The sequence below is a fragment of the Sus scrofa genome, chromosome 9 (genome assembly GCF_000003025.6).
Source record: "Sus scrofa isolate TJ Tabasco breed Duroc chromosome 9, Sscrofa11.1, whole genome shotgun sequence".
NCBI classification, from domain to species: Eukaryota; Metazoa; Chordata; class Mammalia; order Artiodactyla; family Suidae; genus Sus; species Sus scrofa.
In genome coordinates, this window is record NC_010451.4 from 2,094,204 (window position 1) to 2,117,477 (window position 23,274).

The following is a 23,274-nucleotide window of genomic DNA, read 5'->3' on the forward strand; positions in this document are numbered from 1 at the left end:
CGGATTCCAGGTTCCTCTCCCCTTTTAAAAGCCAACTTCCTCCTTGCCATGGCAGTCTTTGGAATGAGAAATCCACACAGAAGGAAACAATTACTATTTGATTGCCGGTTTGCTTTTCTCAAAGTGCAGGATGGAGGCAACTGTGAATTGCAAGCCACAATCAAGTCCGCGCCTCCGGGGAGCTAGGAAACGCCCCTGATGTGCGCTCAGCACTTTCCGCCTCCTACAAACCCGATTCTGAGTCGACTGGGAAAGGCCACGGCCAAAACCTCCAGGAAAGAAAATGGACAGAGGCAGGGCAAGACCCCAGCCTCCACACAATCCCTCTTCATCCTGGTCACACCACACACACACACACACACCACACACACTTAGAAACGTAGCTAAGTCAGGCCAGGAGTAGGGGGAAGACGGAGATTGTCATGGACTTTCTATCCTCTGCAGCCTTGGCCGAGGCCCTTCCACTCTCTGGGCCCCTTCCTAAACCCTTAAGCGTCTTCCTTATTCCTCAAATACCCCGTGTGTGTGGGGGGGGTGGGGTGTGGAGGGCACGTACCTATTTGTATTGTGGGCAAATAGAAGACTTGAGTTTCTTTTTCTTTGCAATTTACATCAATGCACAGGCCCACAGAATGGTCCAGAAGGGGGAAACTCCTAAGGCCCAGCATCAGCAAAGGCAAAAACCACCCAGAACACTCAACGCCACACAGAGTCCCTGCAAATGATCAGCTCCCATGGAAAAACCACAGTCACAGAGGGAACGACAGCCAAGTAGGACCACAGCTGCGACAAATAAGATGCGCGCTCACGGACCTGCCGCAAAACCACGCAAAAGAGGCAACAGCACAAGGCAAGGGGTCCGTCCCTAAATTACTTCCCACGGAAGAGTCACTCACCTCTCGTTCTAGCCCTGATAATTCTCTTTGGGGCCAATCTCTCCATCGCTGTATCTTCAACCGTAAAGCACTCTTTAGGGAAGACAGTTTAGCACAGAGAGTTTCAATGGTTCAGGCACACACTGAAATCACCTGGGGAGTTTTACAAACTACCTGTGCCTGGGTCACACCTCCAGTGGTTCTAATTTGATTGCTTGGAGACTGAGCTGGGATAACAAAAAGCATTCCAGGTGATTCCAGCGGCAGCCTCAGTGGCTACCACTGACTGGCACATCTCCTCAACCAACGGTAAGTGTTTTGTTTTGTTTTTTTCTTTTTTTTGGCCACCCCACAGCATACGGAGTTCCCAGGCCGGGGATCAGATCCGAGCCACGCTGGATCCTTTAACCCACTGTGCTTCGACGGGGCTCAAACCTACATCCTGGCGCTGCAGAGATGCCGCCAATCCCATCGCACTACAGCTGGAACTCCTCAATGGTGAATTTTGATGTTTAGCGAGGACCCCTGAGCATGGTTATTCTAAGGGTGCAGAACCAACATTTAATACAGGTTTAGTGATCGCTGGGGGAAGGGCAAGACTACATAAACTGCCAGTACCGGATTGTATTGAAAGCCTTTTAATGATCGCTTCCAAAAGCAGCTAAGTATGCATGTAGCAGTAATTAGGGCCGTCCAGCTCAGAGCAGGATAACCCTTCTGCCCTGAGGTTACACCCACAGGACTTCCTCCGAGGGACACATAGGAAAGTGACATGGGTCACTTCCGGGAGAAAGTCTTCAGGAGCCAGAACAAGACTCTCCTTGTCGCCCCTTCACACTCTCTGGCCTCCGGCAATGGCGGGGACTGAGCCAGCCTGTGTCTTGAAGTGACGAGGACACGGCCCAGGGCTCCAGGCAGACTCGGGGGACGAATGAGGGACGAGCCGTTCCGAGCGACTGACATTTGGGGCTGTTTGTTACTGAGCAGAACTCAGCCGGTCTTCACTTATACCAAGTATGTTGCGTAACTCAGACAATACGTGCAAGATAAACTTTAAAAAGGGTCTCTGTCGTGCTAATGAAGGTTCTTTGGCACGAGGTATAAAATATCTGATGAGCGCATCAGATGTGAATTTTTAAATGCTCTATTTAGGAGTTCCCATTGTGGCGTGGAGGAAATGAAGCTGACTAGTATCCAAAAGATGCAGGTTCGATTCCTGGCCTTGCTCAGTGGGTTGGGGATCCGGCGTTGTGGTGAGCTGCAGTGTAGGTCACAGACTCGGCTCGGATCCCATGTGGCTGTGGCTAGGCCTGCAGCTGTAGCTCCAATTTGACCCCTAGCCTGAGAACTTCCATACGCGACGGGTGCGGCCCTTAAAAAAAAAAAGAAAAGAAAAATCATGAGTCCTCTCATTTTAAAGACACACAGTGAGTCCCAACAAGGATACAACAAAAAAATCCACCTTAGAAACAACACAATGAAACTGAAGAACACCAAAGATAAATCTTCAACCAACCAGAGACGATCGACAGATATTTCACGGTTAGACTGTCAACAACTTCTCATCAGCAATAAGGCCTGATGCCCACAGGTAGTTACCTACCTGTAACCTCTACAAGATAAACTCCCACTTAAGATTAAGGCTAAAGTCAGGGCTCTTTTCCCATAATGACTCGCGTGATTTTTTACCGGCAGACTATTCCTAAAGGGATTTTTTTTTAAAGGATCTCCTTCATGAAGCAGGAAAAGCTGCAAGAGCCAAAGCAAGGCTGAAAGGGGTGTCATAAAAGAACCAACTGTGTCAAAGAAGTTGCTTAAACTGTTCAACAGGATAAACACCATCAATCTAAAAAACACAGATGGAGGGGCTCCCTAAAGTGGCTGTGGCCGGGTCTGTGTCCCCAGGGTCAGCCGCAGCCACCCCTTCCAAGAGGAGCAGAAAGACTCTGGAGAACCCAGTGAGAAGGAGAGTGCACACAGGCAGGAAGGAGAAGGCTCGCCAGAAACCCGCCCGCTGGCACCTTGGTCTTGGCGCCTCCAACCTCCAGAACGGTTTTCTTCCTGAAGCTCTTCAGTGCTACACAGTATGACCAAAGGCACGAGGCAAGAGGATTTACGGTTGGCTCCCCAGGCGAACTTTACCCTCAAGACGCAGATCTGCAGCCCCTTGGGCACCATCAGCCACCACCCAAGACTCAGGATGCAGCCTGGGGGCCACGTGTCCAGCACACTCTCTAACACCCCCTAGACCCAAGGCCTCTGCTTCAACACGCTCCTTCGAGAGGGAATGCCGAAAGAGCTTGGACTCTGAGATACCACGGATCTTGTGTTTTGTCCCCGTGTGCTCTCAATGACCTCTCTATCCCCCAACTTCCTGCTGTGCAAAGGGGGTGACGATACTCTTCATCTCTCGCACGTTTACAAGGATTGGGTAAAACAATGCATATGCTATCGGCAGAGTAAGTGCGCAGTTTCGGAGGGACGGTCAGTGAGGACCCGCTGTGGAGCACGGGGACTCTACTCAACAGTGTGCGATCACCCAGATGGGAAAAGAATCAGGAAAAGAACGGACGTGTGCACGTGACTGAATCGCTTGGCTGTACAGCAGACACTGGCAAAATATTGCACGTCGACTCTACTTCAACATCTTTTAAAACGTTCAATGAATCGTAATAAATGAATAAACAGCAATCATTTGGAGGATTTGACTCAAGATGGTACTGGAACACAAAACGAATGTGGAAGAAGGGATGGTGAGGAGCTGAGCACTGGAAGAGTTGGGCGTTACTGAAGAGGAAGCAGAATTACGACGCTTCATTGTTATCCTGTGAAGACGAAGAGACTTCGCTTCAGTCTTTGTGTTAAGGATGAGCATTAAAAATATAGAAATAGTTTCCTGTGTGGCTCAGCATTAAGGAAGCCAAAGAGGACCTGCAAGGACTCAGGTTTGATCCCCGGCCTCACCCAGTGGGTTAAGGATCTGGCGTTGCCGTGAGCTGTGGCGTAGGTCATAGATGCAGCTTGGATCCCGTGTTGCTGTGGCTGGTGGTGTAGGCCGGCAGCTGTAGCTCTGATTAGACCCCTAGCCTGGCAACTTCCATATGCTGCAAGTGCAGCCTAAAAAAACAAAACAAAAAAAAAAAAAGAAAGAAAAGATTGTTATTTACTAATCTTTGTGATAGACTGATGACTCTCCCCAAAATGTCCACATCCTAATGCCTGGAAATTATGAGTGTTTCTTAGCTTATATGGCAGAGGGGACTTTATAGACGTGATTGAGAGACTATTCTGGATTTCTAATCACATGAGCTCGTTGGGTCAGAAAAGGGGGCAAAAGAATGGGCCAGAATGTGTGTGAGGACTCAGCCCGTCACTGCTGGCTGTGAGGATGGAGGAAGGGGCCGTGAGCCAAGGAAGGTGACAGCTTCATAGCTGCCAAAAAGGGCAGGTGGTGACGGACTAGCTGTACTCAGAAAAACCCCAAATACCCTCAAAGGCAAAAACACACCGATGTACACTTTTAAGCAGCTGAACTGAGGAAATCCAGCAGCTCAGGAGTAAGAGAGCATTTGAGCCGGTGTCTGCCCCGCGGACCAACTGCCTGGTGGCCCGACACCTGGGCTTGAAGGCACCAAGTGAGGACAAGAGAAGATGCTTACAGCCCGAGCAGAGGGAAGGGTGGGATGGGGGACCTCTGAACAAAGCCAGGATGCCAAAGGGCAAGAGCCTTGGTCAATCAACTGGAAACACTCAGCCCACCGAAGGCAACTTGGCCTTGATTCTGGAATAAGAACACACGCCAACAATTCAATGTTTTTGAACATTAAAAGAGGGGAGAAGAGGGAGGCACGGAAAGAGTGGGATGAGTAGAAATCAAAAATGGTTGAACAATGGACTGTTGGACTGGTCATCAAAATCACCGGCTGGTTAAAATTAGACAGATATTGTCAAATTGGTTAAAAAGTAAAAATGCATCTAGATTTCCCTGGCAAAAGATACAACTGAAACAAAAGTGCATTGAAAGCTTGGGAGGAAAAGGATGGAAGACAACAATGCCAAACAAATAACAACCAAAAGAAAGTTGGAACAGATAAACATTAAGCAAAATACTCTCCACGGCGAAAAACATTGCTAGAGATAAACGGAAGAACTAGATGATGGTGAAAAGCACTCACCAAGAAGATATCATTCTAAAAGTGTATTCATGTAATAAAAACACATTCAAAATATAAGGCAAACCATATGGAAGTGTATGGAGATAGAACACACCATCTAGTAGAATAATTTTAATACACGTTTCTCAGAAACTGATTAATCAGAAAAAGATCCCTAATAACCAAGAAGACGCAAATCACTTTATGTGGAATCTAAAAGAAGGGTACAATGAAGTTTTTGCACAACAGATACTGACTCACAGACTTTGAGAAGCATTAAAAATACAAAATAGTTTCCTTTGTGGCTCAGCATTAACGAACCCAAATTGTACCCATAAGGACTCAGGGGCTGGGGGGGGATGGGCTGGGCTTCAGGATGGAAATGCTATAAAATTGGGTTGTGATAACCATTGTACAGCTATAAATGTAATAAAATTCACTGAGTTAAAAAAAAAAAAAAAAGATTCAAATAAGCAATACCAGGAGGGTAGCAGATCTTAGAAAAATAAAATACAATAACCAACTTTAGGCTAACAAAATGGAAAACCTTGGTAAAATATACAAATATCTAGAAAAATATAACTTGTCAAAACTCAATCAGAAAACTCAGAAGAAATTAAAACCTGACTGTCCATAACCATTAAAAAAAGACAAGCTTCCATTAATATTGTTAAAATGGACAGACTGCCCAAAACACTCTACGGATATAAAGCAATCCCTATCAAACTACCCATGACGTTTTTGCACGGAACTGGAATAAATAATCCTAAAATTTAGATGGAAACATCGAAGACCCAGAGTTGCCAAAGCAGTCAAGAGAAAAAAGAGCAAAGCAGGAGGCAAAACCCCCCCAGGCTTCAGAAACCACCACAGAGCCTCAGTAATCCAGAGCACGGTGCCGGTACAAAGACAGACATACGGATCGGGGGACAGAACAGAGAGGCCAGAAATACAGCCCCACCTATCGAGCAAAGGAGAAAGTCTCTTCAGCAAGTGGTGCTGGGACAACTGGACAGCCGCATGCAAATCAATGCAGTTAAAACACACCCTCACGCCATACAAAAATAAACTCAAAATCACTTCAAAACTTAAATATAACACCTGGCACCATAAAACTCCTAAAAGAGAGAATATAGGCTAAACATTCTCTGACATTAATTGCACCAGTGTTTTCTCAGGTCGGCCTTCAAAAGCACTGGAAATAAAAGCAAAAATAAACAAAGGGGACCGAATCAAATCTATAAGCTTTTGCACAGCAAAGGAAGCCATAAACAAAACAAGAAGGCAATCCACAGAACGGGAGGAATATTTGCAAATGATGTGCTCAATAGGGCTTAATTTCCAAAATGTAAAAACAGCTCACACAACTCAATAACAACAACGAAAAAAAACCAACCCAATCAGAAAATGGGCAGAAGACATACAGATGGCCAACAGGCACCTGAAAAGATGCTCACCATCGCCAACTATTACAGAAATGCAAATCCAGACTACAGTGAGGGACCACCTCACCCCAGTCGGAATGGGCATCGTTAGCAAGTCCACAAACAATAAATGCTGGAGGGCGTGTGAAGAAAAGGAAAGAAACACTCCCACACCGTTGGCGGGAATGTAAATTGTTGCAGCCACTCTGAGACACGGTATGGAGGTTCCTTAATAAACTAAAATTGAACTACCATAGGATTCCGCAATCCTATTCCTGGGCAACTATCTGGAGAAAACTCTAATTCAAAAAGATATATACACCCCACTAGGTCACTGCAGCCCTACTTACAACAGCCAAGACAAGGAAGCAACCAGTGACAGAGACGTGGATAAAGAAGATATGGTATCTATATATATACAGTGGAATACTACTCAGCCATGGTCAAGAAGGGAAGAATGGAAGCATTTGCAGCAGCATGGATGGACCTAGAGATTATCAAACTAAGCGAAGTAAGTCAGAAAGAGAAAGGCAAATATTGTATCACTTATATGTGGATCTAACCACAACACAAATGAACTTGTCTCTGAAAGAGAATCAGACTCATGACACAGAGAACAGACCTGTGGCCGCCAAGGCAGTGGGGGCGGGGACGGGAAGGAGGGGGGTTTGGGATTAGCAGGTGCAATCTATCGTCTATAGAATGGAAAAACGACAAGGTCCTACTGCTTAGCACAGGGAACTATATTCAATATCCCAAAATAAACCAAAGATTCTGTGTGTGTGTGTGTGTGTGTGTGTGTGCCGTGTGTAACTGAATCTTTTTTTTCTGGCCATATCCATGGTATGTGGAAATTCCCAGGCCAGGATCGAACCCAAGCCATAGTGGTGATAATGAGCCACAGCAGTGACGACACCAATCCCTTAACTGCTAGGCCCCCAGGGAACTCCTATAACTGAATCCATGGCTAAGTAGCAGAAGCCAACACAACAGTGCCAATCAATTATATTTCAATCAACCAATCAATCAATTTAAATAAATAAAAATAACTTTAAGAAAAAGACAATCTTCCAAAGAGAAAATACAAGGTCCACATGGGTTTTCAGGTCAGTTCCTACAACTACAGCAAGTATTTAAAGAACAAATGATAAGTCCGGTTTTATGCACACTCTCTCAGAGAACAGAAAAGGAGGCTACAGAGCCATAGGAGTGAGAGGTGGGCTCTGCCAGAAACGGAGGGAGGGGATGGCTGCTGAATAGGGGTCTCCACCCTCTCGTGGGCCATTTCAACCTCTTCACACAAAGGGCAGTCTTTGACAGCTCAGCCCCGAGGCCCTACTTCTGCCCTGACCCTCCTCAGCTTCGTGTCATCACAGACGACCCAGCCTGGGTGCTGCCTGCAAAGCAGGCAGCTTTGATGACGGCTGCAGGTGGATCCACCCTGGAGAGGGCGGGAGCAAGAGCAACCACCTGCTCAGGCCGGGGCCCAGCGTCAGCCCTGACATCACTCACGGGCGACCTGAGTGAGCCCGGAACTTTCTCTGCCCCCACAGAACCTTTCCAAAAGGCACACACTAATCAGAGCTGGCTGAAAGGCCCCAACAGAGCAACCTCTTTGTTTAACGGTCATAAAACATATTTCTCTTAGCTATTCCTTATCGGGGGTAAGACAAGCACGGGAGGAGGCTCCTGCCACAGCAGAGAGACCCTCTGTGGCGTTCCGTTGTGGATCAGCGGGTTAAGAACCCAACGAGCATCCAAGAGGCCCTCTGCGTCCTGACCTGAGGTCTCTGGCCCTGCTGCGGACGAGGCGACACAGAGCAGCCCGACCCCGTGAGCCCGCAGATGAGGCCCCTGTGGCATCGGTGTGGGTGGCGGTGGCCCCAGGTCATCCGGAGGGAAGAGGGTCAAGCTCCATCCTCAACAGTGTGATCCCATCACGGTGTCAAGTGCAGCCCCACCACGGGGGCTGATCAGCAGGAAGTCGGGCCCAGGGTTCGCCCCGCCCTGGAACTAGAACACAGCTTTGCGGTAGAAACCAAATGTTCTGACAAGGGTCCGGGGTCTCAGTCACCTCTTCCCCGCTTCCCGGCATAAAATTCTCGGCTTCTAGGTAAGTACAGTCATGCCCGGGACACACCAATCAGGTTTCAAGAACTCAATTCTGCAAAAGGAGTTTCACTTAATCCCTCTGCCGCAGTTCCTATTTCTCCTTCCAAGGCCTTTCTTTTTCTCACCCTCCAGAGCCGATGAGGGCCTGGGGATGGGGGCCACCACGTCTGACTCTGGAGGGAGCCTTTGTTACTTGTGTATCAGGATGTGCTCTCTTTCCAGGCTGGCTCTTTCTAGCAGGGACCATCTTCTACCTTGACTGGAGGAGGGCGACATCTTTATTATATTAAGGCTTAGTTAGGAGTTCCCGCTGTGGCTCAGGGGGTTAAGAACCCGACTAGTACCCATGAGGATGCGGGTTCCATCCCTAGGCTCGCTCGGTGGGTTAAGGTTCTGGCGCTGCCGTGAGCTGTGGTGTAGGTCGTAGATGTGGCTGCTGTGGCTGTGGGGTAGGCTGGCAGCTGCAGCTCTGATTCCATCCCTTGCCTGGGAGCGTCCAAGTGCCTCAGGTACGGCCCCGAAAAGAAAAAAATGCAATAAAATAAAGGCTCAGTTGCATCAACATCGCTCTCACACACCCTAAGTATACACTTTGGGAAAGCGTTTTGGGAAAGCAAAGAATCGCCTGTCACGGTACCCAGGGATTAACCAAGGAAATTCCTTGTTGTGATCATTAATAGTCATTCTTGAAGGAATTGTGTCCATTCTGGTAGGAGTCATGCTGTCTCTGCAGAAACGCTTTGCTATTGGAAGCATGTGGGAAGCCCATCACATTTTCCTCCACTGAAATAAGTGAAATCGTGTTTTCCTAAAGCGAGAACCCGATCCGGGGGCACGTGTTTGAGCACCTTACCAGATGCAAAGCCACCGAGCGTGGGCGGTGCTGGCAGCCCTACCTGACATCCTTTGACCTCTAAGTAACCAAAGCCTGCAAGAAAGACCGATGCAAAGCTTCACCCACAAACACCGCTTCTGTAGGACCTGTGTCTTGAGATGAATTCCGCCTTTCTGCGCACTGCTCCGCCCTTAAGCACAGGACCCCTGGCTTGGAAGCCGAGTGGGACAGAGAAGAGAGCAGGGCCACCGGGGCCCAGGGGACCGGCAGCATGAGTAGGACAGGACCCCTCTCCCAGTTAACTCTCTTCTCCCTCAGGGGCCCCACAGAGCCCCGGCTCACCGACCATGCGCCATAGAGCCAGCCCAGGAATGAAAGGAGCCCCAGAGAGACTCAGATGGCCCTGGACTCAGGTCTCAGTAATGCCACTTACCAGCACTAGAGCTCGGCTCGCAAAAATAATGATATCAAGATTCACAACAAGATAACAGTAACTCACATCCTCTGAGCGCTTACCGAGTGCCAGGCGCGAAGTCCCTTCTGTGCCTTCAGTAACCCTCCCAACGATATGAGGTGGGGACTGTTTTTACCACTGGTTTTTATAGAGGCAAAGAGGGGTTAAGCAATTTGTCCAAAGATCCCGCAGGCAGCAGTAAGTGGCTGAAAGCTACGACCCATCCGTCTCATCTGTCGTCCACATTCAAAACCACAAAAACGTCTAAGTTCTTTCACCCAGTTCAGCCCCGCCCCTTGACAAGGAGGACGCGCTAATGACCCCGAGGCAGAGTATCCCGCACAAAAGCATTAAATAATCATCACTCCTTTCATCACAAACGGCACAGAACATGTGCCCTGCAGACACTCACTAATAACTCGGTGTTGAATTAGCAGCGACGCAGCTCCTGTCAAGCGTCTCTGTGAGCCAATTACTGCTGAAGAGACGGCTCACACGATGTGCCACCCGCCTGAGTTACAGAAGCTAGTGATCACGGGAGTTCCCGTCGTGGCACAGTGGAAATGAATCCAAGTATCCATGAGGATGCAGGTTCGATCCCTGGCCTCGCTCAGTGGGTGAAAGATCCGGCGTTGCCATGAGCTGTGGTGTAGGTTGCAGACGTGGCTCAGATCCTGTGTTGCTGTGGCTCTGGTGTAGGCTGGAGGCTTCAGCTCCGATTGGACCCCTAGCCTGGAAACCTCCATATGCTGAGGGTGAGGCCCTAAAAAGACAAAAGACAGACAGACAAGCAAACCCTCTTCTGTGCTGCAGGCCAAAAGAGGCACAGGAGATGGGGTGGCAAAGCCTCTGTCTCACAAGTGTATGATCTGGTGCGGGAGGCAGATGGTAAAAACAAAGACACATATATGAACGCAGGGTCAGGGGCTGACAAGCGCTACAGAGAAATAAAAACAGGACACACGGACGCGGGGGAAGCGAGGACGCTGCCGCCGAGAGGGGAGGCCTCTCACGACTCAGCGACACAGATCAGACCTGAGTGTGCCTGCAGGAGGACATTCCAGCAGAGGGGACAGCAAGGCCCTGAGACAGCCAGCAGGACAATGTAGGCGGGGCAGCCACAGGCCAAGTCCCATCCAGCCGCCGGTTATGACGGGGCTCTAGATTCTTACCCCGAGACGGGAAGCCAGGGAAGGGTTGTGGGGAGCGAGGGATGTGATTTGATTTACATTTAAAGGATTGCTCTGCTGCTCTGTGGAAGACAGGGGGCAAGAGCAGAGCAGAGACCACTCAGAAGGCTATGCATTCATCTTTTGACCCCAGGCGAGTCCAGGAGGCATCGCGGGCCTTAGACAGTGAAAACCAGACAGGTGAAGGGAGAGGCTAAATAAAGGACCGCTCTACTGTGTCCCTAGAGAAGACTCACATGTAAAGATGCTTTTGTCCTTCGTGAATTTATCCTGAGCTCACATGCGATGGCGCTTCCTACAGGCCAGGCTCTGTTTTAAGCATCAGAGAGCCACCTTCTTAGGTGGGTACTATTTCATCCCGCTCTAAATCTGAGGAAATGGAGGCGTGGGTGATGCAGGCAATTCGGTGCAGAGTTGGGATTTAAACCCAGCGCTCTGGCTACAGGTGTTCCTCCCCCGGCCCACAGAGCAGGCCTTGGAATGTCTTGGCCACTTCTCTGCGAAACGCTCCTGCCTGTTCCGGAGAAGCCCGGGAGCCCTTCCTGAGCAGCCTGCAGGGTGGAGGCCTGAGGAAACGGGAGAAGGAGGGAGCGGGTCCTGGAAGGGAAGGAGCATGGGGGTCCCGGGCCCACCCAACCGACAGCAGGGCCCGCCCTCCGCACCCGGGGCTGACCCCAGACCCACACGAGGTCCCGACACAACGTCCTCGCCCCCCAACAGAGGGGACTTTACCAGAGGCTTTGTCACTTCAGGAATGCTTGTGCAGGGAGACTAGGAGGCAGGGAGACTAGGGGGAAGGACCCCACCCAGGGCTGTCTTCTTCAGCAGGGGTCACATCACCCATCACAGCCACCCAAGAGCTCTGCATGCCGGGGGTGGGGGGTGCTCTGAGAGGCTCCTCCGAGCTCCTTGGCTCGGGGCTCAGGAGTGCTGACAACCTGAGGAGCAGGTCTGAGAGTCTGACCTGCCCACGAGAGTCTCAGTGCAAACGAGGTCCCGGAAGCTTCCAGATGAGACTCTAAAAGAATGGCTACAGGAGTTCCCTGGTGGCTCAGCAGGTTAAGGATCCAGCATTGTCGCTGCTGTGGCGCAGGTTCGATCCCTAGCCTGGGTGCTTCCATGTGCCTCGGGTATACAATAAATAAATAAATTAAAAAAAAACAAAAGGACTGCTAGGAACCCCACGCTCTTGACCGTGTCCTCCCGGTGGGGCTTCAGGGACCCTCCCCTAGAGCAGGACATCCCAACCGCTGGAGCCTCTGGAAAGTGGGACGTTAGTCGTGACCTCTCGAGGGTGCTGTGTTCCCTAAGAAATTAAGAGCCTGACAGACGTCATCAGAACACATGGCAGGGCCACCAAAACCTGAAGGTGCTACTACACGGACACCTCCTGTGCCCCAGGCGCAAACACCCAGAGCCCTCAGTGCGCCCGCCGGGTGTATCTCGGCAGGACGGAGGAGAGGCAAGGGACCGGGTCCAGTGGCCCGTGTGTGCCCTGGGCTGCAGCCACACTCAGCCCAAACCTCCCTCCCGCAGCAAAGTCCCAAAGAAACACGCCCCGTCGGCAAGTAAGGCCACTGGCCTGTATCAGGTAAGGACAGAAAGAAGGCCTGGGCCTGACGGGAAAGACTTCCAACGACAGCCTTGGTCTAACCAGTATGGGCTTCAGTTGCCCCATCCAGGAGTTCCTCCGCCCAAACAGCCCGCTGGCGGGCCTTTCCAATCAGCAATTGGCTGGATCTTCTCCAGCGAATGTTCCTAAGTGGCCATGGCAAACATGAAGCCAGACAGTTGTGACGGATAAAAAACAATACGGCATAAAGAACAGTCTTCAGGTGATTAGGTGAATCAGTACAGAACTGCCTCCTGCCTTCCAAACATACTGAAGACCAGCTGGGGACGGGGGCGGACACCGGCGTTGGGTGGCCAAGTCTGGGAGTTTCAGCTTGAGCATCATAAGGTATGATGTGCTCTGAGCACGTCTACAATAAAAATCTCACGGCACTGAAACTGCCTCACAGCCAGGATCCAAACTGCGACACGGTTAGACCTGTGCACAAATATACATGCATTTATATAACACGGGAGCATGTGCAGGCTCAACAGACACCTAGGCTCACACCGGACGTCAAAGAGGCCAAGTCTGAGCTATTAGAAGAGAGATGGCAGCGGTTCCCTGGTGGCCTAGCAGGGTAAGGATCCAGCATTGTCACTGCTGTGGCTTGGGTGACGTGGGTTCAGTCCCTGGCCTAGGGACTTCCACATGCTGCAGGTGTGGCCAAAAAGAGAGAGAGAGAGAGATGGCACACAGAGTAAAAGAAATCCAACAGGGGGCTCCTCTCTGCACCCGAAAGAGAAGTCCAGCGAGAGGACGCGGTCTCTCGGTCTGACCTACCGGCGAGGATGCCGTCCATCTGCTCCAGGGCGGCTTCCAGCACGTGACTCGCATCAGACGCCATGAGGCCGTCTCGCTGCTCGGTCTCCTGTCTCCTACTGGAAACGCAAACACACAACAAAGGGACAGTTACAGAGAGTTCCCCATCGCTACCCAAGTCCGCAAACCCTCATTCCGCCAGCACACGGCGCGCTCCCACTGGCATCCCGAAGCCCGCGTGGGGTTTCTGCGGGTCTACAGCCACTCCCTCCTGGCACGAGTGAGCCCCTTCACTTCGGTCATGAAAAGCCACTAGGGCTCTCCAGTCACCTGCAGCAGCAAGAGAGCGACGGCTACCCTCCTATCCCAGGCTCCAGAAGCTCCGGCCGCCCCTGGCGAAGGCTGAGGCTCCCCTAGGATGGGGGATGCACACGGCCAGCAGGAGCTCCATCCAGGCGTGCCCTGCAGCTGGGCCACAGCAGGCAGTAGCTGTCTTCTGCCCTTGAGCCACACCTGCAATGCTCCTGGGGCAGCCGTGGTCAGGCTGAGCCAGCTTGACTGCCACTTTCATTGCCAAGGGGGCTGATGGCCCGTCCAGGAGGGCGTGGGGGCACTGTCGTGGGGAGAGGACCCCCCCAGGAGCCAGGAGCACTGTCCAGAGCCATTTCAGTTCCACTCCACCCAGTGCCATTCAAGATACAGAGTCCCATCTTCTCGGGGCTGCAGAATTTCTCCAGGAAGACACCGCCTAGCCCCACCCTGATGCCAAGCCGCCCCCAGGGAGAGGCAGTGCCTGGTTCCCTCTCAGAAGGGTCTTTTAAGCTCAACCGTCTTCTTGCAGCCTGTTTCCTGACTTCCTGCCTGCTCCCCCCAGCAGAGACTTCCAACAGCATCTGTGATAAGAGACGTAGCTCAGGTCTGTGGCTGGAGGCAGGTGCCGCTGTTTGCTGGTTCAGCAAAGCCCCTGTGAATGCCCAGTGGGCCTACGTGCTGCGGAGGACAGAGGCGGGGCTCCCAGACCCCAGGGTGACAGGTCGGGGCACAGGAGGTTCTGCTGCTCATTTTCCCCATGAACTTTCACCTTCAGAGCGGAGAGAGGAGCGTGAGCGCCCACAGGAAAGTGGCCTTGGAGACGCATGGCTAAGGGTGTCGGGGCCACGGAGAACCGACCACACTGGACGGTGCCAGGCAGGAGTGGGTAAATGCCCTGGGGTCCAAGCCATCTCTGGCATTTACTGTGTCATCCTGAGCCCCAGTCCCCCCTGTAAAGTGGGGACAGTAACAGCACCTCACTCACAGGTCCTGTCATGATTCAGTAGGTGACTAGGAAAATGCATGTCGTGAAGTTCCTGTTGTGGCGGCAGAAACTACTGACGAGTATCCATGAGGCTGTGGTGTGGGTTCGATCCCTGGCCCCACTCCGTGGGTGAAGGGCCTGGCGTTGCCGTGGCTGTGGTGTAGGCTGGCAACTATAGCTCCCCCAACCTGGGAACTTCCACGTGCCATAGGCACAGCCATAGAAAAGAAAAAAAATTAAAATAAGGAATCCCTGCAGGGGTGTGTCTGCAGCACCCGGACACAGCCCAGCACCCCAGCACCGTGGGTTATGTTGCCAAAGCTATGGTGTAGTCAAAAAAGTGGCTTGTTTCTGACCTCTGACCTGGGATCTCCACATACCTGCCGCAGAGCAGCCAAAAAAGAAAAACTTAACACATCCCAGCCATAGCACCCAAATTAAGATGTTAGCCACACACACACATAGATGTACTCACAAATTACATTCATGCTTGACTACATATGTTCACAAAAATTAACTAATTAATTAAATGGTATAGACCTGGGGGAGGGGGAACCCAGCAAGTCCAAGAGGCTGGTTCTTTGGAGAAGGGAGGCAGGCACGGCAAAGACAGAGAGCAACTACGTGTGGGGAGACGGCAGGCTGTGACTCAAAGGTGCAAAGGCGAGGAGGGGTCAGGGACGGACACGGATTCCCGGCAGCGCGAGAACCATCACGCAGGCACTGCTCAGGGGAGTGAGAACAGGAGCGTGCGGAGGAGGCTGGAGCCTCACTGGTACCCGGGCCGTGGCAGGAGCCAGGCGGGGCTGCGAGGAGGGGCAGCCCAGGTGACAGAGCGAATGTGGGATCTCAGGTTCCAAAGGGAAGCCAGCCTGGTGGGGGCGGAGCAACAGGAAAAGGCGAGGAAGGAGCAGAAGCGGGGCAGCATCCAGCCACCTCGAGGGCCACAGAGAACATCCCAGGTCTGAAAGGCGTGGACTTCCTCCCAGCTGCTCCAGGGGACATCCAAAGTCCACACGGTGACCGGCGGAGGCAGCGCGGCGGGACCCGGCCCGCGGCCCGCCCAGCGTGCCTCGCTGCTGCGGCAGCCTGGGTCCCCATTTGCTCCCCCAACCCTCCAAGCCCCTTTTCCTCCTCTGCCCTGACCTCACCCCCAGGCTCTCTGCACGGCTGATCCATCCTCAGCCTTCCCACCTCAGCTCCCCAGTCTCTGCTCCGAGACGCGGTCCCTGCACGCCCCTTGGCAGCACCGAGGTTCCAAATCTCATCCCTCCCTGTGCCCCTTGCCAACCGCGCTTGCTAACCCTCCAAGAGGCAGGCGGACCCTGTCTGCCTTGTTCACCTCCCTGTGCCCAGGGCCTAGAGCAGAGTGAACTTATGTGTAGGTGCTTGTGAATCAATGATGGATCCACGCAGCCAGCGTTGCCTGTGCCCTGCTGCGCTGGGCACTGGGGGACACTGACGTTTCAACCTAGTCGCGCCCCGTGGACCGTGCAGGCTGGTGGGGCAGACAGACATATGAACGGATGATTACGATGCAGGGTGAGGTAGGCTGACAGGCAGGCTTGCAGGTTCCTGGGTCTTGAAAGGCAGGGAGGGACTTTCTCCGAAGATAAGGGCCCTTCCAGGCAGAGGGGGCAGCGAGGGGGAGCCACGTAAGGACAGCATGGAGCCGGCGAATGTCAAAACGGTTGACGAGATTACACAGGAGCAGCTAGCTGCTCACCATGAGTCAAAACCCCCACGGAGCTCACAGTAGCGGGACAAGGGCAACTCACGAGAAGGGCCTGGGAGCCATGCCCAGGGCGGGAGGCATCTGGACGCCGGTGTGCACCAGCGCAGGCGGCCTCAGAGGGAAACTCGGCGAGGTTCGCACTTGCAAGACCTCGCCTTTCAGCAGACTGGCTCCCGGGGGGCTCAGTACCAGGATGAAAGGCGGGAGGGCGGCCAGAGGTGCGGAGCCCCGAGGGCCCGCTAGGTCCCCCTGCACCAGAAGGGCCATCAAAGACAACCCACAGGCCCTCTGCCTGCAGACGAGTTTGTACTTGGCACAGAGCAAGTTGGGTGGACCCATGGAAGCTGGCGAGAAGGGAAACATGAGTCAAAGGTGTATCATCTTTCCAGCCCCGGACCTGGGCCGGTAAGAGGGGGAGCGCTCAGGAGGCAGAACCTGCTTTGGGCAGCTGATGAGCTCAGTTCCAGGCCCCAGGTGATGGAAGGTGCGAGAATGGGCCCTGACCGCCTATGGTGCCAGGTGGCTGTGAGGAGTCACCGGTGTGGGGACAGAGGGGACCTCGTGCGCCACGGGAGCGAGGCCTCCAGCCCCACCTGTGAACACGGACACTCTGATTGGAATGGGCAGCCATGGGCTCCACACCCACTCCCATACTGGCAGCCGAGCCCCTTTCCTCCCTCACCAGCTTGGGGCTCCCCGTCCGTCACGCACCCAGGGATAATCCCAGCTCTCAAGGAACTTGGGGTCTCAGAAGACAACATGCCAGTCCAGCTCCATTCTGTGTCTGTCCAACCCCACAGCGACACAGCACCTCCTTGGGAGCCTGGGTTCCCAGGGGATGTGGGGCTTAAGCCCATGAAGCACCAGGAGCCTGAGCCAGGAGGCCCCCTGCAAGGAAGCGGTGCAGAGGCTGGAGGAGCAGCCGGCAGAGGCGGTAACCCAAGGCCTGGCACAGACAGCAGGGTCCAGGTCAGACTCCAGAGGGGCACACGAAAGGCAGGGCACCCTCTCCGCAGGTGGCACTGAGGGTGGGGTCAAACCATGCTCTCCACCCGTGAGAGGGAGAGGGGAGCTATGGCGGCCCCCCCAGGGCCCGACACGGCCAGGACATGGAGGAGCTGACAGTGTGCCCTGGGGGCTCGAGGCACCCCACCCGCCCAGGGAGGAGACAGGAGCCGGCAGAGGAGGACTCGGTGCTTTTAACAGGCTCGGTCCAGCACCAGCTGTCATGCCGGCCGAAAGCAGTTTTCATTCTCTGTGGCCATCTGGTCTATCGGCAGAACCCTGCCCTTGATCCTGACGAGCAGGCAGGCTTCTCGTAGAAACTGGCTCATCTCAGATACAAAGGCCAGGCAGGGAAAGCTGTTTAAGGAAAGGCGTGGTCGGATGAACAACAAGGCCCTATTGTAACAGCACAGAGAACTGTATTTAATAACCTGGGATAAACCCTAATGGAAAAGAATACGAAAAAGAATGTTCCTATGGGAGTTCCCGTCGTGGCGCAGTGGTTAACAAATCCGACGAGGAACCATGAGGTTGCGGGTTCGATCCCTGGCCTCGCTCAATGGGTTAAGGATCCAGTGTTGCTGTGAGCTGTGGTGTAGGCCGGGGGCTACAGCTCCAGTGGACCCCTAGCCTGGGAACCTCCATATACCGCGGGAGCAGCCCTAGAAAAGTCAAAAATACAAAAAATTAAAAAAAAAAAAAAGAATGTTTCTATGTATCACTGAGTCACTCTGCTGTACGCAGAAATTAACATGTTGAATATCAACTGTGCGTCAATAAAATTTTTTTAAAAAGAAAGAAAAGGTGTGGCTCCTTTATCAGGCATCCTTCCCCTCCCTGGATGCTGTCATCTTCCCCCCGGGACAGCACCTGCAGCTAACGCAGGACGTGACCTTCCTCTTGGCTGCCAGCGGGGAAGAGGACAACCCCTCGGCTGGGAGACCAGCCAATGAGAATTTTTCAGAACAGCTGTATCTGGTGACGGCTGTCAGTGGTCGCGGGATCTGAACCACGGCCAGCTGGTTTGGCACCTCCAGGTGGAACAGGGTGTGGGCCTGGATGAAGCAGAGAAAGTGAGCCACAGTCAGGGCCCGCCACCTGCGCACGCACTCTGCAGAGGGACCGCACTGACCAGGTCCGTGCCCAGCAAAGGGGAATCGGAAGCAGCGGGAATCACGGACTAAGCCTTGGGCAAGTAAATCTTACCTTGTCCCACCCGTGCTGAAGTGCAGGCTCCCGTCGCATTTTAGAAACAACTTCTCTGGGGAGTTCCCATCGTGGCGCAGTGGTTAATGAATCCGACGAGGAACCACGAGGTTGCGGGTTCAGTCCCTGGCCTTGCTCAGTGGGTTAACGATCCGGCGTTGCCGTGAACTGTGGTGTAGGCCACAGATGCGGCTCGGATCCCGCGTTGCTGTGGCTCTGGCGTAGGCCGGCGGCTACAGCTCTGATTGGACCCCTAGCCTGGGAACCTCCACATGCCGCGGGAGCGGACCTAGAAAAAAGGCAAAAAGACCAAAAAAAAAAAAAAAAAGAGAGAGAAACGACTTCTCTCTCGGTAAAGTGGGTTAGGGAGGCAAACGTTTGGGGCAGGTTTGGAGCCTTCTGGATGAAGGAAGGACTCGGGAACAGATCTGCGGTCCCTGGTACCCCCAGATCTCCTCAGAGCTGCAGCCGGCGGGTGGGGGGCATCCCTGCACAGAAGGCAGAGCCTGAGGAAGGGCCCCTCAACCATGAACCCACCAAACCTGGACTCATCTCAGCCCTCTCCTGCCCCAGATGGCCAACAGGTGGTAAAGAAGTAACACCACATCCCAGCAAACTGAAGACTGCCCCCCACCCACAATTTACTAGCTGCCCATAAAGCACAGCTGCTTGCTATGCAAATGGTCATTGAGAGAAATACCTGCTGTTATCCCTCAGCTGGGGAGACTGCCTCTTTCTTAAAAGGATACAGGAAACGTCTCTCTTTGGGATAGTAGAGCGTTTTGAAACCATTTTCAGCACTAAAAATAATAAAGACGGAGGAAGATGTGCAAAGAAAACAGACGGGAGTGCCTACATCTCAGTCTCAGCCCATACTGAGCAGTACCAACTTCCTTCTTAAAGGACAAGAAAGAACAGGCACTCTTGAGTAAAACCTGGGCTCTGCTGCATAACAGCTGTGGGTCTCTAAACACGTTATTTAACCTCTCTGAGCTTCAATTGCTATAAAATCGTATAAAACTAATCTCATTGTTTTTATGGGCAAAAGTCAAGACAGACCTCAGATAACTACAGAAGATTGGAGTCTAACATCTAATTTAGCAACCCACTGAAACAACAGGAGGGGAATTTATTTTGAAAGACATAAACCCACAAGGGCATGGAGAATGTGATGGGACTCAAGGGAGACGCCTCGGCAACAGCCCTGCAGAAAGCATAAAGGGGGCAGCCGGTCCATGCTGGAGGGCGTCCAGCAGCTCTGGGAGAGACTTCTTCAGGAACAGGGAACTAACAGACCACCTGATGCATCTGAACATCGTAAGAGGTGTATATAATGATGAAGGATCTATTTAACTCGATGAGAAAATAGCAAACAAGCAAATGCAAAAGAACTCCAAGGAAACCAAAACGGTAAAATAATCATGGACCTTGCAATGAAGAATCCCATACACACGGATTTAAGACATTGCACTGGCGGGATTGGGGGTCGGGGAGCGGGGGAGCACTCGTGAGGCGCGGAAACAGGACTGGAAAGAGAGCTGATTCCTCAGCTTCTGGGCTGGGAACCCAGGAGTCACTAGATATTGAAACTGAAAAAAAATAAAGTGGCGGAAAACGCCTACTTTCAGTGAGATGGATTAAATACTAAAAGAGTTTGAAGTGGAGGCATCTGAGGGGCTGGGGGCTAGGGAGACGTTATTTTAACACATCGCATGCAATTATCTGACTCCTGCTTGTGCAGATATACAGTAGTGACAAAATAAAACCAAAGGCCGTTCCCGTTGTGGCGCAGCGGAAATCAGACTAGTATCCATGAGGACGCAGGTTCGATCCCCGGCCTCGCTCAGGGGGTTAAGGATCCAGCGTTGCCAGGGCTGTGGTGTAGGCCAGCAGCTGTAGCTCCGATTGGACCCCTAGCCTGGGAACCTCCATATGCTGCAGGGGTGGCCCTAAAAGCAAATAAATAAATAAAAATTTTAAAAATAAATATAAATAAAAACAAAAAGATTTAAAGAAGAGTTCACTCAATGCTACCTCACTTAAGCTGTGTGTGCCACTTAGGAACTCTTCTCCCGCTTCAGAGCCCAGCAAAGCAGCAAGCACGGCACCTGAGCTGCACGCCCTCACCCCCCTGTGCCCCCCATCCCTCGCCCAGTGAAGGGTTTGAGCACAGGGGGCTCTAACTTACCTTCATAAGAGGGTCACTTTGGCTGCTGCTTGGACCAGGGGTGGGAGGGCGGCAGCAAACACAAGACAACCAGGCAGGAGCTGAAGGCAGCCTAGACCGGGATGACGGTGGCTGACGGTCTAAGCCTTACATACACGGAGGCAGAGCCAGTAAATGCTACGGATGGACTGGGCGGGGGCATGAGAGGGGGTTAAAACCCGACAGCGAGGCCCGGAGCCGCTGGGAGATGAGGAGAGCTGCAGGGGGTGGATGAAAACAGATTGGTTCTGGAGATACTCCGTTTAAGATGCCCAAGGACACCCAGCACAACAGGCTGAGCAGGCATCTGGAAACATGAGTCATATTCAGAGGGCACGCTGGGCGAGAGATGACACGGGAGCCGGCTGCAGAAGGTGGTATGTCAAACAGCATGAAGTCACTTAAGACGTCGTGTAAGACCCAAAAACAGAGGCCCCGGGACCCTCTGCAACCGTCCACTGTGCTGCGTGCCGCTGTCAGAGAGGAGAACCCACGGAGGAGGCAGCGGAGAGCTGAGACGGAGCGCAAGCCCTGGAAACCACAGGAAGGTTCAGGGCGGAGGCCCCCAAGTGCCGCTGAGTCAGACCGAGGGAGGCCGTCTCCTCTGCCAGGGCTCGCTGGGGGCGGCGCACCTGCTCCACAGCCCCGCCCGCCCCTGCACATCCTCATCCTGGGCTGCAACAGCCGGACTGGTTTCCCGGCCCCTCTCCAGTCACCCTGCCCTGAACCTCACCAAACCTTGGCCTTTGTCAGAATCACCTGGAAAGCTAAGGGAGCAAGAAGCCTGACCCCAGAGCTTCAGAGGTAGCACAGCGGAAACAAACCCGACTGGGTCCAAGAGGTTACAGGTTCCATGCCTGGCCCCGTTCAGTGGGTTATGGATCCAGCTCTGTCGTGAGCTGTGGTGTAGGTTGCAGACACAGCTCAGATCTGGCATTGCTGTGGCTGTGGTGTAGGCCGGTGGCTGCAGCTGTGATTCTACCCTTAGCCTGGGAACTTCCATATGCTGCACTTACAGCCCCAAAAAGCTTAAAAAAAAAAAAAAAAAAAAAAGAGAGAGAGAGAGAAGGAGCCCAACCTCATCTAAGAAGGCCTGGTCTTTGCATGCAGACCTAGCTCTGCAGTGATTCTGAGACTGACCAAAGCTGAACCCCCTGACAGAATGCAAACCCAGCTCCCAGGCAGACACTCTTTGTGCTTAGAAAGTCTCCAGGGCTCAACCACCAGCCAGGGTAGAATCGGGCTCCTTCCACACCGACTTGGCCCCTCTGTTGCAGCTTCAGCCTCCAGCGCACACCATGGCAGGCCTCTGCCCTCCCCACCAACTGTCTGGGCCTCGGTGGCCGGATTCTCTGTGCTGGTTAATTGCCTGAACCAGATGCTTTCCTGCTTTTATTCCCAAGCTTCCCTGCTAATGTCCCATCTTCCCTTCCAGCCAATTCTTCCAGGAAACTCTGCTTGACCTGCTCACCTAAATGTCACCTCCTCGCCTCTTTGACCTTGCAGGGAGGATGAGAGCAGCTGTGCATGGCCAGGCCACCTCCCCTGCAAGGCTTCCCTGTGACTGGGCCCCGAAGAGCAGCCCCCTCTGTAAGCCCTGCAGAAACGTTTAAAGAGGTACTGATAAAATAAAACCATGAGTTGTCAGTGGGAACTAAAGCCTGGGAGACAGTGGGGGCCTTGGAGGAGGGTGGCAACAGGTGGCCCCGCCCCCGTCCAGGTCCTCACATTCAGCGCCCCCCCCCATGGCCCTCCCCGAATGCTCTCCAGCCAGTGCAGTGATGCCACCATGGTGGCCAAGTTAGAGACCTGGGTCATCCCCGGCCTTCCGTCTCTCACCCACATGCATCCAGTTGGTCACCATGCCCAGTAAAGTCTCCCGCCCCCCCTCTCAGAAGGTGTCACCTCATCTTCACCTGCCCAGCTTCAGGCCGTGTCATCTCCCATCAGAATGACGGCAATGGTTTCCCGGCCGGTGCCCCGCCTGCAGCCTCACCCCGCGCTCCCTCATCCTCCAGGAGCGTGGGCCTCGTTCTCAAAGCTCACCAGAGCACCCAGAGCTTGCACAACCCTCCACGTGCTTCCTACCCCAGGAAACGACCCAGAGAGGACGTGGAGGTGCCGGGAGACAGTCACGAGCGCGCGCGCTGCAGCCAGTCTTCCATTGGACCCACGTCTGCCATCACCTCTGGACAAGTCCCTACACACGGCTGAGCTCAGCTCCGCTTTTATAAAATGCAGGCGAAAATATACACACTGCGGGGTGCGGGGACTCCATGAGATAACGCACGTGCCGACGTCTGCCCGCGACCAGGCGGGAGGTGGAAGCCGCAGTCGTTCTAATGTCACACCTGGTCCCCTCCCAGAGCACCATCATTAGACACAAGTGCCAAGCCACCATTTCCCC

General features: G+C 53.1%; 1 protein-coding gene across 14 annotated transcripts in view; it reads right to left on the reverse strand.

Moving 5' to 3' along the window:
- PPFIBP2 (PPFIA binding protein 2) overlaps nt 1-23,274 on the reverse strand; it is a 156,712-nt gene that overhangs the window by 109,487 nt on the left and 23,951 nt on the right. For all 14 annotated transcript variants that reach the window (XM_021062284.1, XM_021062282.1, XM_021062283.1 and 11 more), the window contains one exon: nt 13,440-13,537. In XM_021062284.1, coding sequence (XP_020917943.1) covers nt 13,440-13,503 — 64 coding nt within the window. In that variant the 5' untranslated portion in view covers nt 13,504-13,537. Of the gene's footprint in view, nt 1-13,439; nt 13,538-23,274 lie in introns of those variants that run through there.